Genomic DNA, 27,774 nt, shown 5'->3' with positions numbered 1-27,774 from the left:
TTGGATTGCACGGTAGCTAGCCACCTAGTAAGAGACGATCACGTCCAATACTAAGAAATGTATCCGGGTTGCAGCGGTAGCTAGCAACCTAGTAGGAGACGATCACGTCCAATACTAAGAAATATAATAACCCATAACTTTTAAAAATAGAGTCAGATCAAAACAAGAAGTACACTATTAAAACCGCCTAGTCTTAAATCCCTATATAGGTAACTTGCCGTCCATTGGCTTGAACAACAAGGGAAATATATTGGCTTGAAAATCCAGAAAAGTGGCTGCAACCAGGATATTCTGCATATACGGCATCTTTTTTTTCTTTTTTAAACCAAATATTCAATTTGTTTTCATTAGTTCTTTCCTGTTACCTTGGTTATTATAATGATTCATTTTTAATTTGTTGTCGATATTTTGAAAAACAAAAGCCGCTGGTCAGAATACATATATTTTCAATTAAACGCAAATGGCACAAACAGATCAGATCAGACGAGACCGAGAACAGATCAATTTTGACCAAGAACAGATCAGAATAAGTTTTAGAACTTTTATCGTTAGGGGAGGGGAAAGGGGGCAGTACCCAAACTTCTGTTTATTTATTTTTTTTCGTTTTAAGTTTGACTCGAACATTCAATTTAATTTTTACTCGTTTTAAGAATCACTTATTCATCTGTATTAGTTTTTGTTATCTTTATGTAGGATATGATTATTTATTTTAGTTTCTGTTTGATTTGGGTGTCATTTATTCTATAATAGTAATTTCTGTTGTTGAGTTTGAAGTATCATATGGCTTTATTTCTGCTGGTATTTAGTTTATTATGGCTCTTTACTTTTCTTCGAGAAACTTCTTTTTAGGGAGAGCTTTTTTTAATCAATATCATTAAACGAGCACCGCTCCACACCACAGTAGAAGCCCTCTATATTTCACCTTACTTTTAATTTTTGTTCATGTTTGTGTATTTATTAGTATTAGTTTACTACTTAATATAAGATATGATTTAGGTAGGAACAAGACTTTCCAAATTTTTTACTCTAAAAACAAAATTACCTTGTACGACTGTCATCTGTTGCTGTTCTTGCTGACTGAACGTTGGCGATGGATGCGGCTCCGTGGAAGGAAGGGTGAAGTTATTTGGTTGTTGCAACCCGTTTGGTGAATGTAACATATCTGTAAATAATCATCATTAGAATCTACACAAAATGGAAAAATAAACACATGTGTCTATAACAACGTCTCCCAGCCATTTTCCAGATTCGGACCCCTTTTAATCTAATATCACGATATCACGTCTTTCTTTAAAGTAGACTACCAGGTTCTTGCGGAAATATACTACTTCGTTTCTCCCTTCCATTCTTATGAGAAGATCTATAAGTACCATTTTAGTTAATGAAAAGAAACATTTTCTAGAACCACTATCAGAACCCCCCCCCCCCCATCCCATTTTCAGGTGTGCGCCATCTTCGGGTTAGGGCCCTAATCAAGAGAATAGTCCAAACCTTTATTTTTTAATGCTGTCATTTCATTTGTGATTCATAGGCCAGAACTAAAGCCGTGTACACAAAAGAAATGAACAAAGAAACAACTAGAAAAAACAGAAAATTGAACAAATCAAACAATAACACTCAACAGATTGAGATCATACATTCCATGCCTCTTTCTACATAAAACTTTCTACCGCGATAATTACGTCCCTAGAAGAAATACCTCCAAAATACATAGGGGCAATGGTGCATCCCCACGAAAAAAAGAATATGCCTTAAATTTTCCAGACTTTGGTAATTACTCATAAAATGCTCCAGATCATCACCATTCCCACACAAAGAGGGAAGTACACCTACCTCCAGAATCATCTTCATCATATGAATCCCAGTGTCTTTTTAGCAGTGGCCAACCCTAAACCCACCCTCCACGGTAGATTCAATCAAAAGTAAAACTCCTCTTCAAATACTACTTTAATCTGCCTATAAACTCTCAAGGTACTTGTCTTCTCAACAGCTGTGCGCCAAATCTGAATCTCCTGGTCCCGAAGGCACCATTCCAACATACTAAGGAAATCATCAGGTTTACAATGGGGACCCTGGCTCTCATTCCATGCCCACGAAAAGCCAGCATTATCCAGCAGAACTTTAACTTGTTTTGAAAATGTTGCCTTTTTAGAAGATTTCAACATCTCATTGCGAGCCGCCTTCGCTAGACGGTTATCGGGAAAACGTAAAATCTGTAACTAAAACTTTATCATCTGTATGGTCCTCTTTTGATGCCGGTTCAATAAAACCCAGGCAGGGCCAGATCTAGACGAGGGATAGAAGGGGCGAGCTCCCCGGAGGCGGCAAAAGAAGCTGAAATTGCAACAGTTTTGGACAAAATTTGAAATATTTACCGCATCGATGATGCGGTAGGGGACGGCAAAGTCTGCATTTGCCCCCCTCCCCCCAAGAAGAACCTACCTCCGGTTCTGAACCCAGGTCACCTGTAGCAACCAAACTACTAAAATCATTTTTTTAGGCCTACTACTTTTTATAAAATACATAAACTGCTTGAATTTTTCCTTACAGTCTATGTATACAGTCTAAACAAGTACCCAAATGAATACTTGCGACATTATTTTTGCGTTTTTGGTTTAAAATAGCAAATGAGCAGAAAATACTTTCGTTGCCGAAAGGAGTTTAAAAGAATATATAATTCTTTTAACTAAGATTATAATGCTAAAAACTATTGACAAAGGTAAGGACAAATACCTGACAAATCTATCAAAGGTATTGACAGTTTTCAAGCAAGGATAATGGTATATTCCTTCTGAATGTTTTAGGTACTCAACTGACTGATCGCATTTCAAACAGTATGCTGCACGAAAAGTATGGTTCACTTCCGCTTTCTATGGTGAAAGTTCGAGATGGCTAGGGAAAGTTCTGCGGATGAAGGATGACAGATAACCAAAGATGGTCTTTTTCGCCCAACCGTCAAGGGCTACATAGAAAGCAGGCCGTCCGCGGTTGGGTTGGGAGGATGTCGTAAGGAAAGATTTGAAGGAAATGGGAACTTCCTGGGAGTGAGTAAAGAAGGAGGCTTTGAATAGATTGGGTTGGAGGAGGAGTATGCGTAGCTGTGTTGGCCTCAGGCGGGTTGATGCAGCTGTGAGTTGTTAGTAGTAGTAGTATAATGGTATACTAAACTTTTTGAAGCAAAACTATCTAAAGATAGGTTGGATATTCGATTTCATTATATCACAAAATAAGTTGTAGCTTAACCCTACTGTCAAGGGGTCTAATAAAACCAAGATAAAGATGAGCAGGTTACTTTCCACAGATGAGACTGACGTATTACAAGAGATTCTGCTATTAGGCAATTCAATTGGGGCTAAACAGAAAACACAAAGCTCTCGAGTGGGATGGGAATTCAAAACATCCTCAAATGAGGTAGAAAGAGTTTAAACGAAAAGATTTAAAAGAAACAGGAACTTCATGAGAGGAGTTAAGAGTGAAGCTCTGAACAGTGTGGGTGGAGAAGTGTGCGCAGCTGTGTTGGCTGGCCTATAGCTGTTAGGCACAATGATCAGATATTAGTAGCAGCAGTAATAAACCTAAATTTGATTTTATTTTCTCGAAGGCACACTAATGCCACAACTATTCATAATCTGATAGGTTTAATCAACTTAATTAATTATTCATAATCATTTTGCATAGCACACTAACAAACAGACTAATAACCATTTCTACTCAACCTAGTGGAGTTGGCAGTATGCCAAAGACCAGACGAAGTTTGGGTGAAAAAAAATACTCCGCTGCAAGCCCCTCTAAGACTCGAAGCAAAATTGGGGAAGTCCAACTAAGACATGATTGCAAACAGTTAAAACAGACCCCAAGCCAACTGGAGATTTTCCCCCGAACAGCTGCCACTGGGAACTAGGCTGGCAAGAAATAGTCACTCCACTAACCCACGGTCACCAATTCTACTCTTTACTCCATCCTTCCAGCAGAAAGAGCTGCAATTCATGCATAAGCAAGCAAGTAACTACGCAATAGTTGGCATTTATTTGAATTATAGAGTAGTACCAGAACAATAGGGGGGGGGGGGTAGATAGTGGGACCTTCTTTAATAGAGGACATGCGATAGTTTCCCTAGCGAAAAATAAACTCACAGAGTAAATTTCTAAATGGAAAAAAAGACTTGCGCTAAGCCCTGGCGATCCACAAAACTCACATTCCAATAGTTCCAGTCCTTGGACGGTGAAATTTGACGGTGATATTGAGCTCAACGTTAATTTAAAAAGGCCTTCCCCCCCTTATGGAGCATTGGGGAATAGGGTATAAGAATTGTTGTTCAGGAGGTGCAATGTTCTTCCGTAGTAGTCGCGAAACCGACCATACTCAGAGACCATATGTAAGCAAAATACAAACACGATTCAGATGATTGACATATTTATTTTGAGAAATGAGGAGTAAATTAACTAATTTATGTAATCAGGCTACATTAAAATTACATCTCACTTCTTATTCAACTTACCTTGCGCCATAGGAGTTGGCTGGGGCTGTGACTGTATTAAACTGTAAGAATGTGGAGAATGAGTGGGAGATACTAGCTGGTTATTCATACTAGGAGTCGATGGAGACACAGTGACAGTTTCTGATTCCATCGAATAATAGCCTGAATAGTCTTCATGAGAGGTTGACGATGGGTGTAAGCTGAGGCCTCTCAAATCTGAAAACAAGTAGGGTAAAAAGAGATGTCGTCAGGTCAAAACAAGAATTTATTTCTATGGGAGGGGACGAAGTATTAAAAGAAAAAAAAGTACACAAATCAGACAAAAAAATTGGCAAAATTATAGTAGAATAGTGAAACTCTTGATATTTCGGAGGGGTGGGGGGAATTCAGAAAACTGGAATGGTAAACAATTGATAAGTAAATAAAATCCCACTAGAACAGCATAAATTCTGAGATATCAGGGGGGGGATAAAAAAAAACATAAATAGTTGATGAAATATATGAAAAATATAAGGGAATTATTGGTATATATGTATATATAGATTTATTACCCATCATAAATGTAAAAATGCGACATTCATGAAGTAATAAAGAAATAAAAGGAAAAAGAAATGAATAACTTAATATAAACAAAACCAAAACAAAGAAGAACTGACAAGAAAAAATATAAATAAGGGTGATCTTACACTAGAATAAACGTATGATCATCGAAGGACAATTTCAAGGGTATTTTCATCAATAATCTTCTCCCGATATCTCTCATTTCTTTTTTGCAGCGCGGACGCTGATCTAGCAACTCCGTACAACAACGATAGGGAGCTGTTGTTAGTCCATAGAGACACCCGTAGCAAATATTTCACATACTTAAAAAAAAAAAAAATCCGTATACCCTTAATATCCGAAGCAGTAAGAACAAACCAAAATGATGTAAGGGCGAGCAAATGTGGTGCAACAAATGCATTATACACACTAGATACGGCGGTTAAAATTGAACTTTAATGAAACTAGTAAAACGTACGCTTTCCTAGAATTCATAGCAAAAAATTCCTTCAGAAGTTGAAGCGTGGCGTGAACATTTGACCCAATCGGTACAACCAGACGTGTCAGTGCATCTTGTGCTTTAATAACACGTTCACCCAGCTGAACATTTGTTGGGCAATATGAACGGCGATTAAGCACCAAGAACTTAGTCTTGCTTCCGTTAAGCCGACGACCATTACGTTTATACTTGCTATCGAGGATTCGAATATATTCCTTAATTCCGAACGCCATTCTACTGATATCGAGGATGTCGTCCGCATAGTTAGCTTGGGAAACATCAATATTTTAAAAAAAATACTTGTTGTTAGAACTTTCTCTTGCGGCATAAGAACACTATTATTAAACAGAGGCGGAGAAGTAACAGTACCCTGTCTAATAGCTCTTTTTACTGGAACTGAAGCAGTAAGTTCTACCGTACGAGGTGAAACGTTGACATTAACTCTGCCGTTTAGCTTTTTATACATATCACTTTGATGATGAAAGTATTAACTCCACGTTTATAAGCAGTCAACAAGATATAGGAATGTACACCCGAGTCGAACGCTCTTGATAGGTCTAATCCAGCAAAATATAATACCTAAGTATTTTCATGAGCATTTAGAAGTAAATAAGCACAGTATAGATATATACGAACAGTAGCGAAATGTCCTTTATTCTCCATTGGAGATTTTTAAACACACCTAAAACCACACAAGCTAAGCTACTCTTCATGACCCCGCCTTCGCGCAAATGACAAATGTTTAGCGCATCACGAGAAACTATTGCTCTGACGGTCAGGGAACTTCCCAAACAACGCGCTGTGAATGTGTGTCATGTTTGGAGAAACTTTTCACTGCTATTCGTACATGTATATTTATGTTGTGTAAATTAGCAATCAAACAGTGAACATGGTCACCGCCTACTCCTTTCTTAATGCCGAAATGGTTGTCCGGTGCATAACTCTTATCAGATAGCTCATTAATAAATCAAAAACTGCACAAAACCAGTGACATCGTAATAGCCCTAAAAGAAGAACACTGGTCCGAGGGCTTCCCTTTTTTATTACGAGCGTTAAAATCTATGGAATTCAGGTGGGGGATTAAATTAGAAAAAAATACAAATAGTAAAAGAATTACACAAAAAAGTAGAGTAGTAAAAATCAGGAAATTTTTGGCGGAATAAATTAAAAAAACCGACTAGTAGATAAATTATGTGTAGAATACAGAAAACTAAGACAGAATGGTAAAAATCTTAACGTTTAAGGAAATGAGTTCGAGAAAAGATGCAAACAGTAGCTTAGACGAATTTTATGGTAAATATAGAAAACGCGGTATAATAGTAAAAATTTTTAGATTTCAGAGGGAGGGGGAGGGGTGAATTTTAAAAAAGGAAAATAGCAGACGAATTATAGCAAAACACAGAACAATTAGGGCAATAATAAAATATTGAGAGTTCAAAGAGAAGTGGGTAAGTGCACAAAGATGTACCATTAAACTTTTTTCCTAGTCCTTATAATTCCTTAGGCAATTTTTTTAGCCGTTTTCGGTGGCTGAAGTATGCTAATTAAACCACCTCAAGTCAGCGGATTAGCAAAACCATGATTCAAACCCCCTATCGCTAATTACATAAGATTAAGTCTAGTGTGCCACCTATTCTGCTAAGCTGGCTCTTTCGCCATTCTAATTTTGCCTTCAAAAATGGTAAAGGATGCGGCACCAGACCCTTAAAGTCCAAACCAGCGGTAATGATCTTCGTCTCAAGGCCCTTCAGCCAGGAAGTTCAATGAGGGGCTGGAGGCCAGCTATCTTGTGCTTTCACACTCCCTTCCAGCTTACCTTCCGCAGATTTCTCCAGGTACCCATTTAGAGGTGAGTCAACTCTTACTGAGCTTAAAGATTCCAATCACTGACCCCCGTCCCAAACCAAATAACCGTCCACACCAGGAATCAAATCCCAACCCTTCGGACGAAGGATTCCAAATCTAGCACGTCAACCACTCGGCTTGGCCGGCTTTAATTTTGCCTTATTATTACACTAAAAAACGATAATAAAAAAGCTACATGGCGTTAGAGATTTTTCTTTGGCAGTAGCACTAGTTTCCGCTCTAACCGTAACTTGTCAACCGCCTTTGTTGTCAAGCTGTCAAGTTGTCTCTGTTTTTGGTTGAACTCATTAATTACAAAAACATCATCTGCAAAACAAATAAATGTGCCTTCCTGGTGCTAAAGTTTAGTGCGTCGCCTTGAATTCAGTAGATCTTTTTCGATAATTGATGGAACAAAATATTTTGATTTTGTTATTTTACTTATGCTATTTCTTTTGCAACTATGGGTATCGTTGTAGAATGTTTTTCATTTCACTTCTTTTTTATTTAATAGTTTCAGCTGTAGTTGCAATCTACAGCTACTTCTACAGGAAAGACCAAGCCGCGGCTGTTTATAAACTAGATATAAAAAAACGCCTTTTCAAAAAAACTATCTAATAAAATTTTTTATCCCTGTTGAAAAACCTTTAACCAGAGCATATATATATATATATATATATATATATATATATATATATATATATATATATATATATATATATATATATATATATATATATATATATATATATATATATATATATATATATATATATATATATATATATATATATATATATATATATATATATATATATATATATATATATATATATATATATATATATATATATATATATATATATATATATATATATATATATATATATATATATATATATATATATATATATATCAAATGAAACTCAGAGAGGAGACAAAGTAACAAAATGAAAAATAAAATCAAAAAGGGTGAAAAAACGAGGATTTTGTCAGCCAGTGGCGAATCATGAAAATGACAAAATATAAGCAAATATTTCGACAAGGACCTCTGCCAAGTCGTCCTCAGTGCTAAACAAAAAAGAACAAAAAAAAAACACGAAAATCTAACCTTTCAAAGTTTACCCTACAAAGACAGAACAGACACTGAATAAAAACCAGGCAGGAATCAATGAAAACGAATTATATATATACATATATATATATATATATATATATATATATATATATATATATATATATATATATATATATATATATATATATATATATATATATATATATATATATATATATATATATATATATATATATATATATATATATATATATATATATATATATATATATATATATATATATATATATATATACACATCACACACACACATCATATATATATATATATATATATATATATATATATATATATATATATATATATATATATATATATATATATATATATATATATATATATATATATATATATATATATATATATATATATATATATATATATATATATATATATATATATATATATATATATATATATATATATAAAACCGCCAGCTAACCCGTCCGAGCCAAGCGGTTAGCAAGCTAGACATGAAATACTTTGTCCGTTAGGACGAAGCACCAGGAAAAATGGGGAAGGTAAACAGGAAGGGTGTGCGAAGGCATTGGATGGCTAAGAACTTTTGTCCGGTTTATTGCATGCTAAACAAAACTCATTAAATAAAAGAAAAAATTTTTCTTTTGGAAATGAAGAACAAAATTGAAAGTTAAAACAAACAGAAATGATTGTTTCACAGTTTATGTACTTCGATTACGTTGGAAACGGGACCACCGACCCTCCGAGTTATAGTAAGTTATTCAGTTGGTTAGGTTTGGTTGCAACTACCCTCCTTTTCTTTTTTATATATATATATATTTATAAAAAATGGTAATTGTTCGTAATGATCGTTTGGATTGGCTTGAGAATAATCCATTGAGTGTTTCAGATTTAGGATTAGGGGTACTTCACAGGGATTTTGATATGGGGGTAGATGATGTTTTTCCGAAGGTTAATTATAAGTGCCCAGTTGATTTACATACTAGACTGGCACCGGATAAACTTGGCATTTTTCATTTGAATTGTCAGGGGTTAAATAGTACATTGGATTATTTGTCGGAGCTGTGTATGCTATCTGATTTTCATATTCTTGCACTTACTGAAACATGGTTAATGAATAATAATTCTGGACTATTGGATATTTTAGATTATAATATGTATGTTAAGAACCGTACTCACCATCAGCATGGAGGACTTGCCCTGTATATTAGAACTGCTTTGAATGTGAAGGTTAGGGATGATTTGTCTGTTAATAAAGAGATGGCTTTTGAGTGTTTTGTTGCGGAGGTTGATAAGAATGGTGACCCATTTTTTATTGTTGTTTGTTACCGCCCCCCTTTAGCTAGTGTAGATTGTTTTTTAGAATTATTGGAGCAACAAATGGACCTTCTAACTCGTAAGAACATGCTGTGTTTTGTGTGTGGAGATTTTAACATTGATTTGAAATTGTTACCATCTAATTCAAAAGCCCGGAATTTTTTGAATTTAATGTTAGGTTATGGGATGCATCCTGCTGTAAATATTTGTACTAGAGTGACGGATTCATCTTCATCTCTAATTGATAATGTATTTTTGAATGTTCCCCATGATTCGTCGAGTGTTGTGTTAAATGATGTTTCGGATCACTTTGGTTTGGCTATACTAGTTCCGGGTATATTTAAGAATATTAATATTAATTGTGATGCTCGCCCTAAGCCTAAGAAATTAATAGTTGATTCAAATACTATTTCAAGATTTAAGCTTAGGATAGAACAGTTAGACTTTAAATTTTTACAAGAAAAATTAGATTTAAATTTGAAGTTTGAGCTTTGGTATGGTAAGATTAAGGATACGTTTTTGGAATGTTGTGAAGTGTCAGGAATACAGAAGAGAAGGGTGTCTCCGAATAAACCTTGGATTACAAAGAGTTTGTTACAGTCAGTTAATAAAAGACGTTTTTTATATAAGTTGTCAACAAGGAGCAATGATCCTCATGATAAAGTAATATATAGAGTTTATAATAGTAGGTTAAATGCTGCACTCCGACTGGCTAAGGTAGAATATTATAAGGTTAAATTTAAAAAAGTTGAGGGTAACCCGAGTAAGACTTGGAAATTGATTAAGTCGGTGACTTGCCCTGGTAGCGTCTTGATCCGTCCAGATAATATGGGAATGAATAATAATGTTGCAGATGAGATGTGTAATCACGTCGCTACTATTGGACAGCGTGTGTCATCATCGGTGCCAGTATTTGATCAAGATGGAGATTTTCGTCAGTTCCTACCTGAAGATTGTGATGTGTCTGCGTACCTTAAATCTGTAACTATTGATGAATTATTTGATGTTATAAATAATATGAAAAATGGAGCATCAGGAGGCGATTTTATTTCGTTGAAGGCTTTGAAGTCGATATTACCTGTTATATCTAGTCATTTTTTAGGACTGATAAATAATTGTTTAAAAGCTGGAATATTTCCTGATTGTCTAAAGTGCGCGAATGTTATCCCGATATTTAAAGGAGGGGATAAGAATTGTTTTAGTGATTATAGACCGATTTCTTTACTGCCATTTATTTCTAGAGTGTTTGAAAAGTTGATTCATAGTAGGATGGTAAGTTTTTTCGAAAAAAGACAATTTTTTAGTTCTGGTCAGTTTGGGTTTAGGAGTCATCATTCTACAGAGCATGCAGTTTTGTTTTTAACAACTTTTATTAATGATGCTTTAGACAAGGGTCTGAAGATAGCTTCGATATTTTTGGATATTACTAAAGCATTTGACTCTGTTGATCATGATATACTAGTTCAAAAGCTATATAGTAGTGGTATACGTGGTGATTTTTTAAATGTGATAGTTAGTTTTCTTAGTGGAAGGACTCAGTGTGTCGTGATGGATGGAGTTACATCTAAAATTGAACATATTTCGATTGGAGTACCCCAGGGTTCCGTTTTGGGCCCTTTGTTGTTTTTGGTTTATATTAATGACCTTTGTAGAGCTTCAAGTAATGTGTCTTGTTCTTTAGACCTTAATACTTACGGTACAAAGTGAATTCTAAAATTTTTTGATGATGATTCCCATTTAACCGTATCTGCTAGAACTGAAAATGAGTTGATGACTATATTGAAACAAGGTATTTCTTCGATTGAAAAGTGGATGCGAGTAAATAAATTGAAACTGAATCATAATAAGTTGAATTTTATGATTTATGGTAGAATTACTGGACATTATCCATGGATTAATAGTATAGAAGTAGGGCACCATACTATTGTAAGATCTACTAGTACTAGATACCTTGGTGTTATAATTGATGAAAGCCTTAGTTTTAAAGACCATATTGCATCTGTTAACAGCAAATTGTCTCGTAATATTGGTATTATGGGTAAATAGGTATGTTTTTCCGTGTGAAATTCTGAGAATGTTGTATTTTTCTATGGTTCACCCATATCTCATTTACTGTTGTATGGTTTGGTCGAAAACATTCGTAACTCACCTCCATCCGCTCTGCGTAACACAGAATATGGCAATTAGAGTTCTTTATGGTAATCAAATTGACCTATCTGCATCGGTGAGGCATCTTTACCGCGAGTATAAAATTCTACCGTTGGCAGGAATATGTGTATTCTATAATGCTCTGTTTATGTTTAAATATTTAGCTTCGGAGTTACCATCATGTTTTTCAGGAATGTTTAGTCTTGCGTCTACTACTCACGATCATTTGACACGATCTTCTCAGTTGGTGCGAAGACCAGCTATGGTCACGTCTAGGTCTAGGTTTTTAATTCGCCATGTTGTTCCGTTAGTTTGGGAGATTTTGCCAGAGGATTTGAGGAATGTTGGGGGTTTGCAGGATTTTCGTAAGTCGCTAAAGAACCATTGTTTTGATGTGTATATTTTGAATGGATTATTCCACGCCACTTAAGTTTTGTTTTTGTGGAGGGTTTAGTTGCAGCTGAATATGATTATAATTATTATAATTTTGTTGGGTGTTGTTTGGAGGTTCGTTGGTTTTCGGGTCCGGTAAGTTGAGCTCTAATTATTTTTTTTTTTTTTTTTTTTTCTATTTCTTTTTTTTTCTTTTTTCTTTTTTTTTCTTTTTTGGTTTCTTGGTTTTTTGATTTATTAGGTGGGTTTTCTCCCGCACAAGCATTGCTTCAGGGAATCGATGATGTATATATATATTTTTTTTTTTTTTTTAAATAAACCCATTGTTACTTATTGCAACATATATCTATCAAATTAGATCAATAGAAAGATTCGTAATAAATTCCCTGTATTTGCAGAATTATGTAAAACTAACGCTTTGCTGATAACACAAAATCCCCGCAAAAAAATATGATGCCGTTTGAGGAACGGAAAAGTCCTTAGGTAGCCTACAGCAAATAAAAGAAGGATAAAAATATGAATACGGCAACGGACTTTACTGTCCCTACCAGAGGTGATCATCTTCGTTTCGTAGCCATTCAGCCAGGAGTTTCAATGGGAGTTGGGAGCCAGCTATCAAACTGTCTTCCTGTTTATCCTCCTCAGATTTTTCCAGGTACCTATTAGGAGTTAAATCTGGCTGAGCTTACAGAGTCACACCACTGACCCCAATTCTAAACCATATGACCAGCGAAATCAGGACTCGAACCCCTGTCCTCAAGGACAAAAGATTTCAAGTCTAGCGTGTTAACCAATCGGCTAGGATCAACTACTTGACAGCCAATAAAGGCTAGGCTAAATTAGCTAATTGAGTTTTTAAAGGCTACTAGAGGCTAATTAAGCTTTCTTTCCAAGCCATGATATCGATAATTCCTTTTAAATTGTAACAAAGGGAAAAAAGGAGGAGGGTGCCCCCTGTGACAAACAGGGGTACACTCGCCCCCTTGAAATAAAGGACTCTGTACTTTTCAAAATCTAGGGGGGGTTCTGTTGTTTTCTCGATATTTTCAATAACAATATCGAAAAAGGGCTATTTTTCAATGATAATACCAAGCATAAGGGCGCCCAAAATCTAGGAGAGAGGCAAAGCATCTAGAGAGTAATTGTACCGTTCCCTCCCTTATAATTGATGCCCTTGAACCGGCTACTTTATAAGGTGACTGACCAATCTTACCAGTCGTAATATTATTAAGAATATATATATGAGATTTTAAACTCCGGTAAGATTTTAAGAAACAGAAACACTTTAGTAATACTCGAAATCAAGAACAAATAAAAAAATTATAGAAACTCTAGAAATTGACTTCTTTAGTACGGGAATTTCAAGCCACGATGCACATTTTTGAAGGTAGTCCTATCATTTACTCAGGCACGTTCACTTCTGACTTTTTTAAAACTCGATGATAAAACATCCGTTTTAAAACCAAAATGAAAAGAAACAAAATAAAAGAAACATGGGCAGAAAATCAGAGAAATAAGCTAATATAACATGGTAACAAAAAAACTCATGACAACATAGCTTTTCTTTGAAAATGTAGTTATCTTTAGAAATGAACAGATAGCTAATATCTTAATATTTACTGGCGAAAATTGTAGTCAAATATAACTAGTTAGTTTGGTTTATTTATTTTCACGGCTCAACGTCGCAACACTGCAAAAAAAAATATGGTAACGCCCTACAAAACTCGCTGCATTGAATTCATTTAGCAATGGTTACATCAAAATAAATGAATTCGAACCTATGGACGAAAAAGCTTTCACACAAGCAAAACTCAATACTTTATGTTACTCTATGTGATCTTACGGGGCAAGCTTCGTCCGTAACGAAGTCAGTGCCAAGTAGATTCGAAATCTACTTAGAATTCTACGTTGTTCAATCTTTTGTTACATAATGGAAAAGCTGAGCTTAGCAGCAACAAAATGAAAAATCTGGGCAGGCAATTAATAAATTTGTTTTACAAATTTATAAAGTTTTCCTAGAATGTAAATAGATAATTGAACAATTTATTATGGCCTCATGGGGTATGATTTTAACAGTAAATTTGAATTTGTTTCGTTGTAAGGTTGTGGATGTGCGGTTTGTATAAGGAGTTTTTTAATTTATTTAGCCCTGTATTATTTTTAAGTGTATTTTTGATAGTTTTTTTTTACTTCTTGGGGTGTCAGTTAACACTGATGTTGTTTTTTTGGTTTATTAAATAGCTCTTTCTTACAAAAACCCTTTCACGCTTGATTAGTTTGAATCTCCGTTCTATGTCAATTTTTTAAATAGTTTGCTAAAGATGATTGGGATAACTTTAAACGATGATTACGATGGTTTAATGGTTTTTTGTGTCAGTCTAATGTAAAGGAACTTGTTTAAATTTGAAAGGTTATACTTCAACGGAACACAACTTACTACTTAGCAGTAAAAATTATGTACGTAGTATGAAAGCCACTTCACCGAGGGGATGCACCCCTGACTCGACTTCCATACCTAAGCAAAAGTATTACCAGACATACACAAGAGGTTTTTTTATGCGACCAGGCAAGTGACACCAGCTTAGCTTTTTATAGTTTATTTCGATTATTCGCGACTATTGGGAAGCTGCCAGATTATTATTTATGAGAAGACAAGAACTGGCTGTACTTGAAAAACGAATCCGACCCGCTACTGAAAAGCGTTCCAGGTAAGTAGTTTAATAAATTGCGCCAAGAACTGAATAGCATTTTGAAAACCTTGCAAAATATAGATCGATACCAGTTATTAACAATGGTTTATACAAATGGATTATAACAATGGAAGCGTAATCAGTTTTTTAAATAGCTTGCTTTTCCACTCGGTATTTGCAACGAGTCGGTCTAGTTTTTACTACCCTAACTTACAAGACAGCTTTGCTTTCCATTGGTATTTCCCGACTGGCACTTTTTTTACTTACAAGACAGCTTTGTTTTCCATTGGTATTTCACGACTGGCACTTTTTTTTACTTACAAGACGGCTTTGCTTTCCATTGGTATTTCACGACTGGCACTTTTCTTGCTGCTAAGACATAGATTGTCGCAAAAATCGCCCTATATTTAAGCACATAACTGTTATGTATGAAATGATAGACTTGCATGGGAATGCTGCTTCAAGAAACCGCACATTATCTTTATAAATATAAACAATTTTAACGTGTGTACATTATAAAGGGATTGTCTAAGAGATTGTTGAATATATTTTACTTCCCCATTTAAATAAAAACAAAAACTTTGTATCCAATCAATTTGGTTTTCAATCTGGTATTGGGTACCAGCAAGCACACCGTGTTCTTTGTTCTGCCCTTAAGGATAGCCTAGTTGAAGGGTCGCCACTTTATAGATGTGTTATGGACATTTCTAAAGCTTTCAAACAGTGTCGTCCATAGTCAAGCTTTCTTTCCCCTTTTTAATAATGGTGTAAATCTTTCAGTTGCTTTTCTTCTTCGTTTCTGGTATGACAATTTTAACCTCCGTGTTAATAAATCTGACCTCCGTTTGTCCTTGTATGTCGTGACACGAAAGAAGGAGCAAAATCCCCCGAGAAAGACCTCGTAAGAGATGGACAAACAGCTTTCTGGGGCATAACTTCCCCTGGCTATTACGTCCAGCACCAGAAAGATTGAAATACCGTCGCCAAATTCATTGTCCGCTTATAAAAGATGAAGCCCCAATGCAGCCACTAAGGCTAGGCGGGACTTAAGTGAAGTACGTCATATTCTAAACGTGTATTTCTTGTATATCAGGTGAAATTGGAAAAAATATTTTATTAAGCTTTCAGAAGTCTCGTTTATGCAGATGATCTTTTACTGATACTTAAAAAATCAAATATCTTTGAAAATATGAAAAGACATCTAAAATTTGTTTTTTGATTAAAAAAGGCACTAAAACTTTCAATTTCTGTTCAAATAAGCCCTTTCGCAAAATTTTAGGATCTCTGGGTCGATACGATCGCCTTTGGAAAAAAGAAAAAAAAGGCAAATAAACACATATTCGTGATCTTTCTTTTGGCAAGAAATGCAAAGCTCCACATTTCTCTGATAGGACCTTGAAACCTCTATAGTAGGGTTCTCTGATACGCTGAACCCGATGGTGTGATTTTTATTAAGATTCTATGACTTTCAAGGGATGTTTTTTCCTATTTTTGAAAAAAGGGCAAATTTTTCAGGCTCGAAACTTTTGATGGATATGAGTAAACTTGATGAAACTTATGTTTTTAAAAACAGCATAAAATCCATTCTTTTGATGTATCTATTGATATTAAATTTCTGTTTTTTAGTTTCGGTTACTATTGAGATGGGTCACTCTTACTATACAGTTCGTTGCCACGAACTGTTTGACAATGGCCAGATATTAAGCTATGCCTCATAATAGAAAAACGACACCAAAAGAGCAGGCACAAGAAGCATGTTCTGTAGATACCCAAAGTTCCTTTGAAAAGTCCATTTGTGGACTGCTGAGCCAACCTAGCAGCGTGGACAGCCCTAGCACGCTGAACTTGTAGTCTATGTCCTTTGGAACGAGGGTTAGAGTCATGGTGTGGCAAATTCTGTGGTTTCGGGTGGGGGTCAGTGGTATCACTCTGCGAGCTCAGCCAATGTGAGTCTGGGGAGCTTAAGGTCCGTTTAGACGCATGGGGAAACCGATTAGAAAAACCGGTCGGTACGAGGGGAAAAGTTTTCAAACGATAGGTGCAAAATTCATCGTAAAAACACTTCTACGCGCCATTTAAGATATCATGCACATGCACAGGCCAGGTCTCAAAGCCAAGTACATTTCTTGTCAGGTATCTTCCCGTTTCGTATTAGTCTTATACAAAGTTTCACTTGTGCTGGATACAAACTGATGGTTCTGGAATAGAACCACTAAAGCTTGAATTTTTCGCGTGCTTAATCTTAGCGGACTTGTACCCTTATATCTTTTGCAAAGAGAGTTCGAGTCATCGTGTACAAGTTCTTTGGCTTGGGATGGGGGTCAGTGGTTTGACTCTGCAAGCTCAGCCACCATGAGTCTGGAGAACTTATGCCTACGGTTCGTTCAGACGCATGGGAAAATCGATGAGTAAAACCGATCCGTACGAGGGGAAAAGTTTTCAAACGACAGATGCAACATTTTTCTTAAAAGGCACATATAACATGCACTTATACGCAGTGTATTTTTTGCTAAATACCTTCACTTTTCGTATTAGTTTTATACACAGCATTACTTCTGTTGGATAAAAACTGACGATTCTGGATAAATCACACCAAAGCTTGAACTTTTGTGTGCTTAGCAATTGACATGCTTTCCACTTTCAAAAATGGTTGCTCATTTTTGCTCAACAACACACGATAAAATGATCGGTACAATAGGGAAACTAGAAGACACTCCTAGCCCCAAAAGAGATCGGTACTACGGGAAAAACTGGTCAGTTTTGTCATGGTGCCGGTCGGTTTTAAAGCGTTTTCCCATACGTCTGAACGGACTATTAAACAAATTCCCACGTAAAATCTAAATTTCAGACCTCATGGGAGGCAGAAAACTCCCGGTCCTGCTGCAAAAATCAAGGAGAAGTGCTCTTGTGGTAGGCCTACAGAAATAATGGCATATCAAAGAAACACCATATTACAGACTTCTTCTCTGTTGTTGAAAATAGAATTACAAGATATATAAAAGATGTCACCTAGTATGTTCATTCGCGGACTAGAGTAACTTTTTTACATTATTTTTTAGTGTATCTCATTTTGTACTTACTTACCTACTTATTTTGTTTTCTCCGTCTTTAACATCTTTTTTTCTTGGCGGATATTAAAGTAATAATAATCATGAAACGTAGAGATATTATTCAAGGGGAAAAATATATACCCAGTGCTTTAAATTCGATTGTATTTTTTGTGCGATCTCGTTTCAAATTTAATCTCTTAAGAAAATAAAAACATTCATGATTCTTTGACCTGTCAAGTTAGAAGCTTATCCATACCTGGTGAGACTACCCTTTCATAATGGTAAGGGTTTACACACACAAAGTCATATGTGAAGTCGAAAGCATACTGGCAGTACTTCACATGCTTCAGTTCATTCTTATGTAGATCTGGCCATCGCCATATCCGTGCGTAGATCACATGAGGGAAACACTTCCGACCAGAAACCTGAAGAAAGAAAATATTAAGTAGGAATGAGATGGAACAGACAAAACTGTGTGTTCTTTGTGGCTTGTTCAGGCGAATCTGACCGAGTGAAAACCAATTTCCATTCACCAGATTCGACTTTTGCTTAAAACTTTTGCTTTAGTATGAGCATTTAAAACACCAATAGAAACGGGACCTGCCAGAACAATGCACGAGCGACTTCGTCTCAAAAAGCCAAAATGACGAACCGACTAAAGTAGTCGTCATGGACTCAGAAAATTTAACTGGTACCTTTTGTACCTACACTGAGGGTGGAAGATATACTAAAAAGGTGACATATTTTTCTTTAACATTATCCATGAACCAACAAAATAACCAAACATTTGGACGTTGCCACCCCACTTTAAAAAGGCCAACGTCGTTTGCTTTCTACATGCTGAACATGCTTTAGGGCCTTAATTTTGAAAGAAAAAAAACATTTTTCATAAAAATTACGTCATATTCATATGCATTTAAAGAGCAAATAAGATACATGATAATATTACATTGACAATATGCATTGTATAAAAAGTGTTTTATAAAAACAACATTTTTCATTAGCATAAAATACGCCTAGAGGACGAACAGAAAAAAAAATATACTAAGTTAATAGCCTTTTAAGCTTCCTTCAGGTGAATAGATGTAAAATTTTCAATAGCAAACAAATACCACAATGGGGGGCATTTTGACTTTAGAAATGCCTAGGTGGGGCATAGTTCAAGATCGGTTGGGAGCGACTGGTATAAACAGATGACTTACAGTAAGTTGACAAAAAAAAGTGGCCCTCTCACGAGTCTGTGGAGCTTACGGTTAAAGAAAATCCCAAGAAATACAAGAACCTGAGTCTGGTGAAATTACGGTTAAACGAATTCCCACGCAACATCTGAATTTCAGATGTCGGGTGAGGCGCAAAATGCCTGTTCGAATATAAGTAAGTTAGAAGCCCTCCCATGAGAAATAAACAGAATATATTGAACCTCCGTATCATTTCTGTGTATTTCTCTAATATATATATATATATATATATATATATATATATATATATATATATATAACTAGTTTACAACTAGATATACAACTAGTTTCAATTTGATTTTGTGTTTTAGTTTTGGTTTTGTTATGAAGCACAAACTCAGCATGTAACTCGCTTATAAGGGACAAAAACTCTTAGTGAAATTTCTAGTGTTGTGACTTTTCGTTGTGCTAGTAACGGTGAAATAAATCAGGTTTAAGTTAGACATTGGCACTCTTTGTTCATTAAAACTTCTTGTTTGTGGAGAATAAATATTTACCTATCAGTCTGTCTTAAATTATTAACACCAAAATTACCATAAATGTGTGTATTTGTCACCCTTCGAGCCCTCCCAAAAGGTAAGTGAAACTCTATGAAGAGCTCTCAGGCGTGGTATATAGGACAAAATCTAGAGCTGGCTCTTTTCCATTCAGTATCAAAAGGTTTGAACTGTTGGAAGTAGATTTATAGCCAAAATTAGACCTTGACAAATTAACAGTAACTTCCCATCTCCCAATTTCGCCAAACTAGTTCTTTGAGAAAGTATTTCACCCCCACTCCTTGCCCTGAAAACAATGATTTTTCGTGAATTCGGGCGAAAGAGCTGGACCTGTCATGTACACAGAAAATGGAAACTTTCAGGATATAGATGTAAAACCAAAAGCTTGGGGAAATATTTTCAACTTCTGATTTGTATCTCTTGCGCTCAAAAGACTAACTTCTTCTAAACTCGGAAAAAAAGGAGTCTTCAGAAATATATGTTCAGTTTGACTAAGGGCTTAAGAAAGGGTTTACAGCTGCCCACCTCATTTTGTTGGCTTTAAAACAGTGACTTACCGTCAACTCGAAAATGAAAACTTCCAGGAGTGAATGAACAGTTCAAAATAGGGCTAACGAAGCATATTCAACTTCCCATTTCCAACCCCTGCCCTCAGAAAACTGAATCGTCATGGACACAGAAAATTTAACTGGTACCTTTTGCGCCTACATTAAGGGTAGAGGTAAACTTTTAGTAGATATACTAAAAAGGTTGAGAAACGAAGTGGAGGGCATACTTTATACTGACATTGTCGGTTTGAAGTGCAATCGCCAAGCACAAAACATATAAAGACCTACATAGTAAGTATTTGTTATTAATAAGAAAAGGTTTATATGGCGAGTTCTGGAGAATTTGAAATGAGGGCAATTTTAAGAGTTTCAAACCTTGTTGATAAGTAGATAAAATAAGATATTTATTTCCAAAAATTCGCTATCACAAGCCCATAAAGGGCCGAATTCGGACTTTGGAGTCGACAATATAAATGGTTACACTAAAAATGCAAAGAACAATAACAAAATAGAGAAAACCATAATGAACAATCACTTAAAAGTCAATAATTAAAACTGTAAAAAGTCAATTAAAAAGATAAAAAATGGTCAAACTAAACTTAGAGCGAGACATAAATGCATTAAAAACTAGTCAAACTAAACTTAGAGCGAGACATAAATGCCTTTAAATTAAAAGGGATACTAAGAAAATGTCAATAATTCAACTACAGTAAATCAATAAGAGTTAAAAAAAAAAACCTGGTCAAAAAAAAAAGGGGGGGGGGCAAGCAAATGAGCGCAAGAACCTGGGCAGTACCATCAGCTAATAACCAAAAAAGAGGGGGGGAGAAACTATTGAGAAATTTTATTTATTTTTTCTGTAATGAAGGGGATAAAAGTTCTTTCGTATCTGGAAGTAACGCAGCGAATGGGGGACAAAGCAGGGATGGGCTCAGAAACCGCTCGAGGTGGCTGTAATCTGGCTGGAGAGTGACGTCTGGGGAAAATACGTGCCGTCCGAGTGTTTGTTATTGCATTTTTTGCAAAACGGAGGCACAACAAAATCCTCCTTTGCTCTAGGGTTTTCAGACTATCTTTTTTTTCGAAGAAGAGAGTATGGAACCTTTCCATCTTTGAAAATTATTCGCAAGTCCCTTTTTTGAATTGATTCGATTTTTTAAGATTCTTCGCGAGAGATACCAGGGTGGCAAACTGGACAAGCATTATCCTAGATGCGGGCGGACAAAAAACGTGTAAATCCTTAAGGAGTGGGAAGGGGGGACGCTGAATTTATTTAGGAGCTTAAGGAGGGCGATAGACACATTATATCTATGAATGATGTCTTTAACGTGGATATCCCACTTTAAATTTGAAGAAATTGTGACGCCAAGTAGTTTAAATAAGGACATAGAAATATCAGGAGGGATAGGATTAAAAAAATCCTAAAGGGCGAGGATTTGAGGAAACAAATGGGCATCATCATGGACTTAGAGGCGTTTACTGTCATGTCTAAGCCTAAGGCCTCGTCTCCAATTTCATTGAGGATACTCATAGGGTTACTTATTAAATTTCTGAAGCAAGTTTCAACAACCGTTAGGTCATCAACAAATTTCCATCGGTCAGGAAATTCCTTTGCGAGGCTGTTGATCTTTACTGAAAAAAGGAGGGGACCTAGAAGAGTACTTTGGGGTATGTCGTTGTGGACAGGGAGAGGATTTGAATAATGGTTTTGGTATTTGACAACTTGCGATCTATTTGTTAATAAGGAGGCAACTAATTTCACCAGTAAGGGATCAATATTGAACTCGTTGACAAGTTTCTCAATTAAAATATTGTGGTTAACAAGGTCGAATGCTTTCTGAAGGTCAATGGAAATTAAATTTAGCCAGGAATTAGGCTTTTCAAGGGATTTCCCGATGTGATCAATAAGAAAACCGAGGTAATGGGAAGTAGAGGTGGATTTTAGGTTCCAAAATTGTTTCAAGTCAGTAAGAGGTGAGATTTTTTCTTTTGGCTAATCCGCAAGTAATCCTTCATAAAGTTTTGAAAAAATAAGATTAAAATTTATGGGCCGAACACCTTCAAAACCAGGATTTCCGCTTTTGTTTTTCAATGGGGCTATGAAACCATGTTTCTAAATTGCAGAAATTGGCCCAAACTCAGTAATTTTGTTAAACAGGAATGAAAAGACTTTAGGCAAGAATTCACCGAAGTCACTAACAAGAGAACAGGTGATATCCAAAGGACAGCTATTTGTCTTTCTTAGTTTTTGAATTCTTCTTTCTATCTCAAACAGGGAACCAGAGGGTAAATAATGGGACAGGCCTCCTGATGGTAATTGGTCGGACAGTGGTGGAAGGCTCTGGACAATGGAAGAGAGGAATTTATTGAGATTATTGACAGTAATATCAGGAGACTCGGGTAGATTGAAGTTAAGCTGTTCAAACCTCCTGCCACAGAGCTTTTTAACCTCAGAATACCAGTTTTTTGGTTTATTAGTGAACAATAGTTCGACCTAATTTTTGTAGTACGATCGTGCCAATTTGCGAATTTCTCTTTTAATTGATTTTCTTAGTTTATTGGCTTCATCTTGTTTACCATTTTTGAAAAGCTTCAATTTGGTTCTAATTAGTGTTTTTATAGTTTGGTTAATAAAGTGTTCATCACTGGATCACTTTTAAATTTTTTTTAAGGGAAACAAATTTGATATTTGTCAATTAGCTTTTTGTGGAACAAAGCCATTTTCTCATCAAGATTTTTTAAACTATAAACATCGGACCAATCTTCAGTATTCAGTCACATACCAAAAGAAAGAAGACCAGAATTTTGAAGAGGGCGATAGCTGCCATACGTTATTGAGAAAGAATGCTTAAAATTTGAGGAGGGGGATAAAAGAATCGAAAGATGATAACTCCCACCTAATGGAGGCAAAGCCGAGGGAGGGTTGTAAAAATTATACATATTAGTTAAAATAACATCAAGAGAGGTATTTCCCCGAGTCGTTTGTTTTTTAACAATATTCTTAAAATTAAGTGTTGAGCAAAAATAAACCATTTTAAGGTAGGTTTGATCACCAACAAAAAAAAAAACAGCAATGGGGTATTTAGAAATAACAAAATCAGCACTTGTCTGCAATTGCTGGATGAATTTACGTTTTGACTCGATATTTTGATTTGGGGAGTAATAGAAAACAGCTATTGAAATAATATTAAATGGACGAGGAAGAACTTTTGGTCTAATTCTTAGCCAGAGGATTTCATCGTACTCGGATAAACTAGGGACTCGAACAAGCTTTGGATAAAGGTTACTCTTAGTAAAGAGCAAAACCCCGCTACATTTTTTTCCAATTGGGTGGTCTAAAGGACGGAGTTTTATAAACTTCGCATAATGTGTTAGGCGCAGGAACCGTTGATCATAGGACTGTACTTCAGTAATAGCTATAATATCTATTAGATTTCATTCTGAAAGCACCTCGAGTTCGGTAAGCTTTTCAAAATTAAGACTTTCAGCATTAGTAACTAAAAGTTTAGGAGAAACAAACCGATTGGGGAATCTAGACAGGGATACTTGGTGTGTTTGAGAATTTCCTGGGTGGGGTTTCAATTTAATATTATGATGCTGCGGAAAAGTAGGGTAAGAGAAGGATTTACCTTGGGGATTTGGAGGTGGAAGGAAGGGCGAGGATACAGACGATGCATTATGAGGAAGGTGCGACTTGTTTTCAGTTGTCGGGAAGTGCGAATAATTAGGATTTAATACAAAACAATTAATAAATGCGAAAGGTCTCAGACCTGAGTCACAGTGGTAGGGTGGGCACGTGGGGTAAAACGAATAGGTCAGAGGCGGGGTTTCGTGGATACAGGGTAAGATGTAGTTGAATCGGGAAGATTTTTGGTAGGGAGGAATGGAGGAGCTGGGAAGGTACGAAGGTGCTGGAAATGGAAGGGGGGTGGTAACGTACTGGGAGGAGGGAGGTTGGATTTGCTCTGGAAAATGATAGATGGAGGCCAGAACCAATCAACAACATCTAGGGCATATGGAGCGGGTAGGGCATGCAAGGGGACTTGTGACTGGGAGGGATATGAGTAAGAGGTGATTGTGGGAGGGTTTTGGTGCAGTAACGTTTGTGATGATGATTTGACTGGTCGTGAGTAAAATTTTGGGTTGGAGAGGTGTTTCGGGTAGAGGATGCCTGGGGCATGTTGCTTTGTAAAGGATAGAGGTAGGTAATGAGGGGGAATTAATGAGGGAGGAACGGGGTCCGTAGTGCTGCCTAAAAAAAGGGGCTTTCCAGTGTTGAATCCTTGACTAGTAACAGCTGGGACTGCCCAAGTTTGTGCTCTTTTTTTTTGTTGGCAGCTCGATTTATTTCGTAAAAAGGAAGGGGGGACATAAATATGCACACCCGAAACAAAGCCCACTTGATGCTAACTTACATAAAAGGACATGCTCAAAATTACACTTTGTTTTAGTACACTTGCCAGTGAGGTAAAAACGACAAAAGTGCAATAACGAGCACTTCGTTTGGTCGCACTTCGTTATATAAGAAACGGGTACAAACTCTTGGACTAGCTTCATTTTGTTTTTTGAAGTTACAGGTAATAGATCCATGATTATAGGGGCACTTTGGACCTAATTTACAATTTCCTTGCTTAAAAAACTTACAATTTTTTATAACACTTATCAGGAATACTTTTTTTCTGCAGCTTGCTTTGACTATGATCAAGTCCAAAATGACTTTTATCACATAATTTGTAAAGACCTGCCAAAATTATGTTAGCACATTTGTAATTATTTGTAGAGAAGCTCCTATTATTCGTCAGCATCACTTGAGTAGTTTCAAAACAAATTCGGGTATCTCTGATTGAGTTCTCAAGGTCAGGATTATAATTAGGTTGAATAGAGGTGATATTGGGGTCAGGTACAGTTTCTGAACTTGGGTTTATATCACTCGTAGTGGCTAAAGTTGATGAACTTAATCCTCTGCTTATTAATATTCATTGAGCTTGGGGACAATGCACTGTTTTGATGATGCGAGTCTAAGGTGTAATTTACCTCGTTTGTGATGGAATAATTTGTAAGTTGACTGCTTGAATCATTTTCATAAATTGACAAAAAATCTCTAATTAGCATTAACACATCCGTTAGCTTTTCTTTTAAAGTCAAAATTTTTGTAAAATCTGCTTGTGATGAGGGGGATGTCGTGACGCTGTCCGTTTGAACATATTTATCCATGCTGCATTCAGTTGTTTGGCATGATACATGCATTGGGCTTTCGGGAAGAACTTGGCACTGGGGTGGGGAAAGGACAATTGTAGGACCAATTGAACTAGCCTCCAGGGGCTTGTTTGATTTTTCTGTTGAAACAGAAAGCTGGCTGTGTGGAGGGTCATGATAAGGAGTAGGACTGCTTAGGTCACTTAGGATGCTAAGAATTCTTTTTCTTTCAACTGGGGTACGGAGCGTTCGGGGGAAGCCAGAACTGGGTACAGAAAGACCCGGAGAAGAAGTAAGGTTTATCTTGGATTTAGTGGAGCAGTCAAGGCACATCCAGGAGTTACTCAAATTAGTAATGTCTATCCTGGCACACTTTTCGGCCCCTGTGTGGAACCAAGAGTCACAATTGGCACATTTGATTGAGTTAGAAGTAACTCGTAGTCTGCATTCTGGACAGTATTGTTTTTGTTTTGCCATTTGGACAAAGGTCACATTCAGTGTAGCTTTGAACTTAGAGAGGTGTTGACAGGTTAACTCTGACAAAGAAATGAAAGTAAGGCAAGACTTGCCTCACTCGATCTTAGTAGCAAGTCTTTGAATTTGTGTAATACGTGAGTGATCAGAACTAAGGCTTTCTGCACTGAGGAACTAGATTCTTGAAACAAGATTGAAAATTATCAGTGAAGCAAACAGGTTTATAAGACTTGTTTATGGAACTAGATTGTAGAATTACAAACAGTAGAACAACGAAATGCATAAACTCGACCCCCAACAGCAAAACCAACAACATTTTTTCCGAGCGTAGTTGTTGAGCTCAACATCACGATCTCAACCGACAGCGGAACAGTATTTTCATATTCTGGATTTACCCTTGGAAAGACGAATTTATGACTAAGTTTGCTATTTAACATTCTGATTTGTCAGCGGAAAAACCCTCTATTCATGAGATATACAAGAAATGTGTTAAATATGGGGCACCAAACCAGCACACACAAAACCCAACACATAAGTTTTTGGTAATATATGCATTACAAGACTTGAAAAAATGTATTATTATCAAATATAATATAATTGTGACAAACCAACAACTGATAAAGGCTCATAAGTTTCTAATTTTAAAATGGAGAGGCAACATTTGACGGTATGAAGATGGAAATTCGCTTTTCTAACATCTGAAAAGGATGTTCTTTCGACTGAGTATCAAACACTAGACAAAAAGTTCCAAACTGTGTCACAGGAATAGATTATGATTGAAAATCACAACTTTAGACGAATGAATCTGCGGGGGTGATTTTGAGGCCCACCTCCATTCCAGAAGGTCGTAAATTGCACTAATTAAAGGGGTGGAGGGGTAAAAATACCAATGGGTACGCCCAAGTTTCATTGGTAACCCCTCCCAAAAATTAATTATTTATCCACCCCTGCCGCTCTGTGAAGCATGAGTAGTACTTTTGAAACTTTGCTTGAACAAAAACTTGGTTTTAGTACGACATACATTGGGTAATTCCTCCTCTACTTATTTTAAATTTGTACATTAGCTAAGATATTTCAGAGGTTACTGAAGGCTTCAGTAATATCTGATTTCCTCTCATAGTATGTGTAACCCAAATCTAGCTGGCTTTGTTTTTCGCAGTTAACTTGTTGCTATTTTTTACAATTAATTTTAAAAAAAACTTTTTCCACAAAACAAGTTTTTCAAAGATTGCGTCCAGAGAACTCACCCATTTTTTGGAGTAGTAATGCTGGGGGATGCTAACGAACCCGATAGCAAATCGCTGACCAGGTCACTTAACCTTAAAGCTCTAGTCGATTTCCCAACAACTAAGGGGAATACTTCTCTGGATGTAATCCTGACAAATCTTTCGGAATATTAGCAGAATCCAAGTAAACTAGCACCACTTGGTGGAATTTGTCATTATATGTTACAGTGGAACCCCTTGGAAAAAGTAAAAATTAAATATTCAGTAACCGAAGTTACCTCAAGGCCGATCACTGACCATAGTCTGCTGCATTTCGGTGACTGGATAACGGGAGAAAACTGGGTCGCGGTCTCTTCAGCTAAAGACTTGGATTCCCAAGTAGAAGAATTCCGTAATACGGTAAATTCAAAATTTCTCGAATGCTTTCCCGAACGTAAGACTAAATTCTGTTCTATTGATAAACCATACGTAAATTCAAAATAAAGCGACTGATCAAACATAAATTGCACCTTATACGAA

General features: G+C 36.1%; 1 protein-coding gene across 1 annotated transcript in view; it reads right to left on the bottom strand.

Annotated features, from left to right (window-relative positions):
- The window catches only part of LOC148945687 (uncharacterized), a 152,662-nt gene that overhangs the window by 71,922 nt on the left and 52,966 nt on the right, over positions 1-27,774 (bottom strand). Inside the window, exons 6-8 of the mRNA XM_089098239.1 lie at positions 18,333-18,501; positions 4,499-4,693; positions 1,043-1,162 (exon numbers count right to left, since the gene is read on the bottom strand). Coding sequence (XP_088954365.1) covers positions 1,043-1,162; positions 4,499-4,693; positions 18,333-18,501 — 484 coding nt within the window. The remainder of the gene's footprint in view (positions 1-1,042; positions 1,163-4,498; positions 4,694-18,332; positions 18,502-27,774) is intronic.

Source organism: Artemia sp. Qi Xiang Cuo, chromosome 12 (genome assembly GCF_049724085.1).
Source record: "Artemia sp. Qi Xiang Cuo chromosome 12, ASM4972408v1, whole genome shotgun sequence".
NCBI classification, from domain to species: Eukaryota; Metazoa; Arthropoda; class Branchiopoda; order Anostraca; family Artemiidae; genus Artemia; species Artemia sp. Qi Xiang Cuo.
The sequence above is the reverse complement of the archived record's forward strand: the minus strand, read 5'-3'. Positions and strand labels throughout refer to the sequence as shown.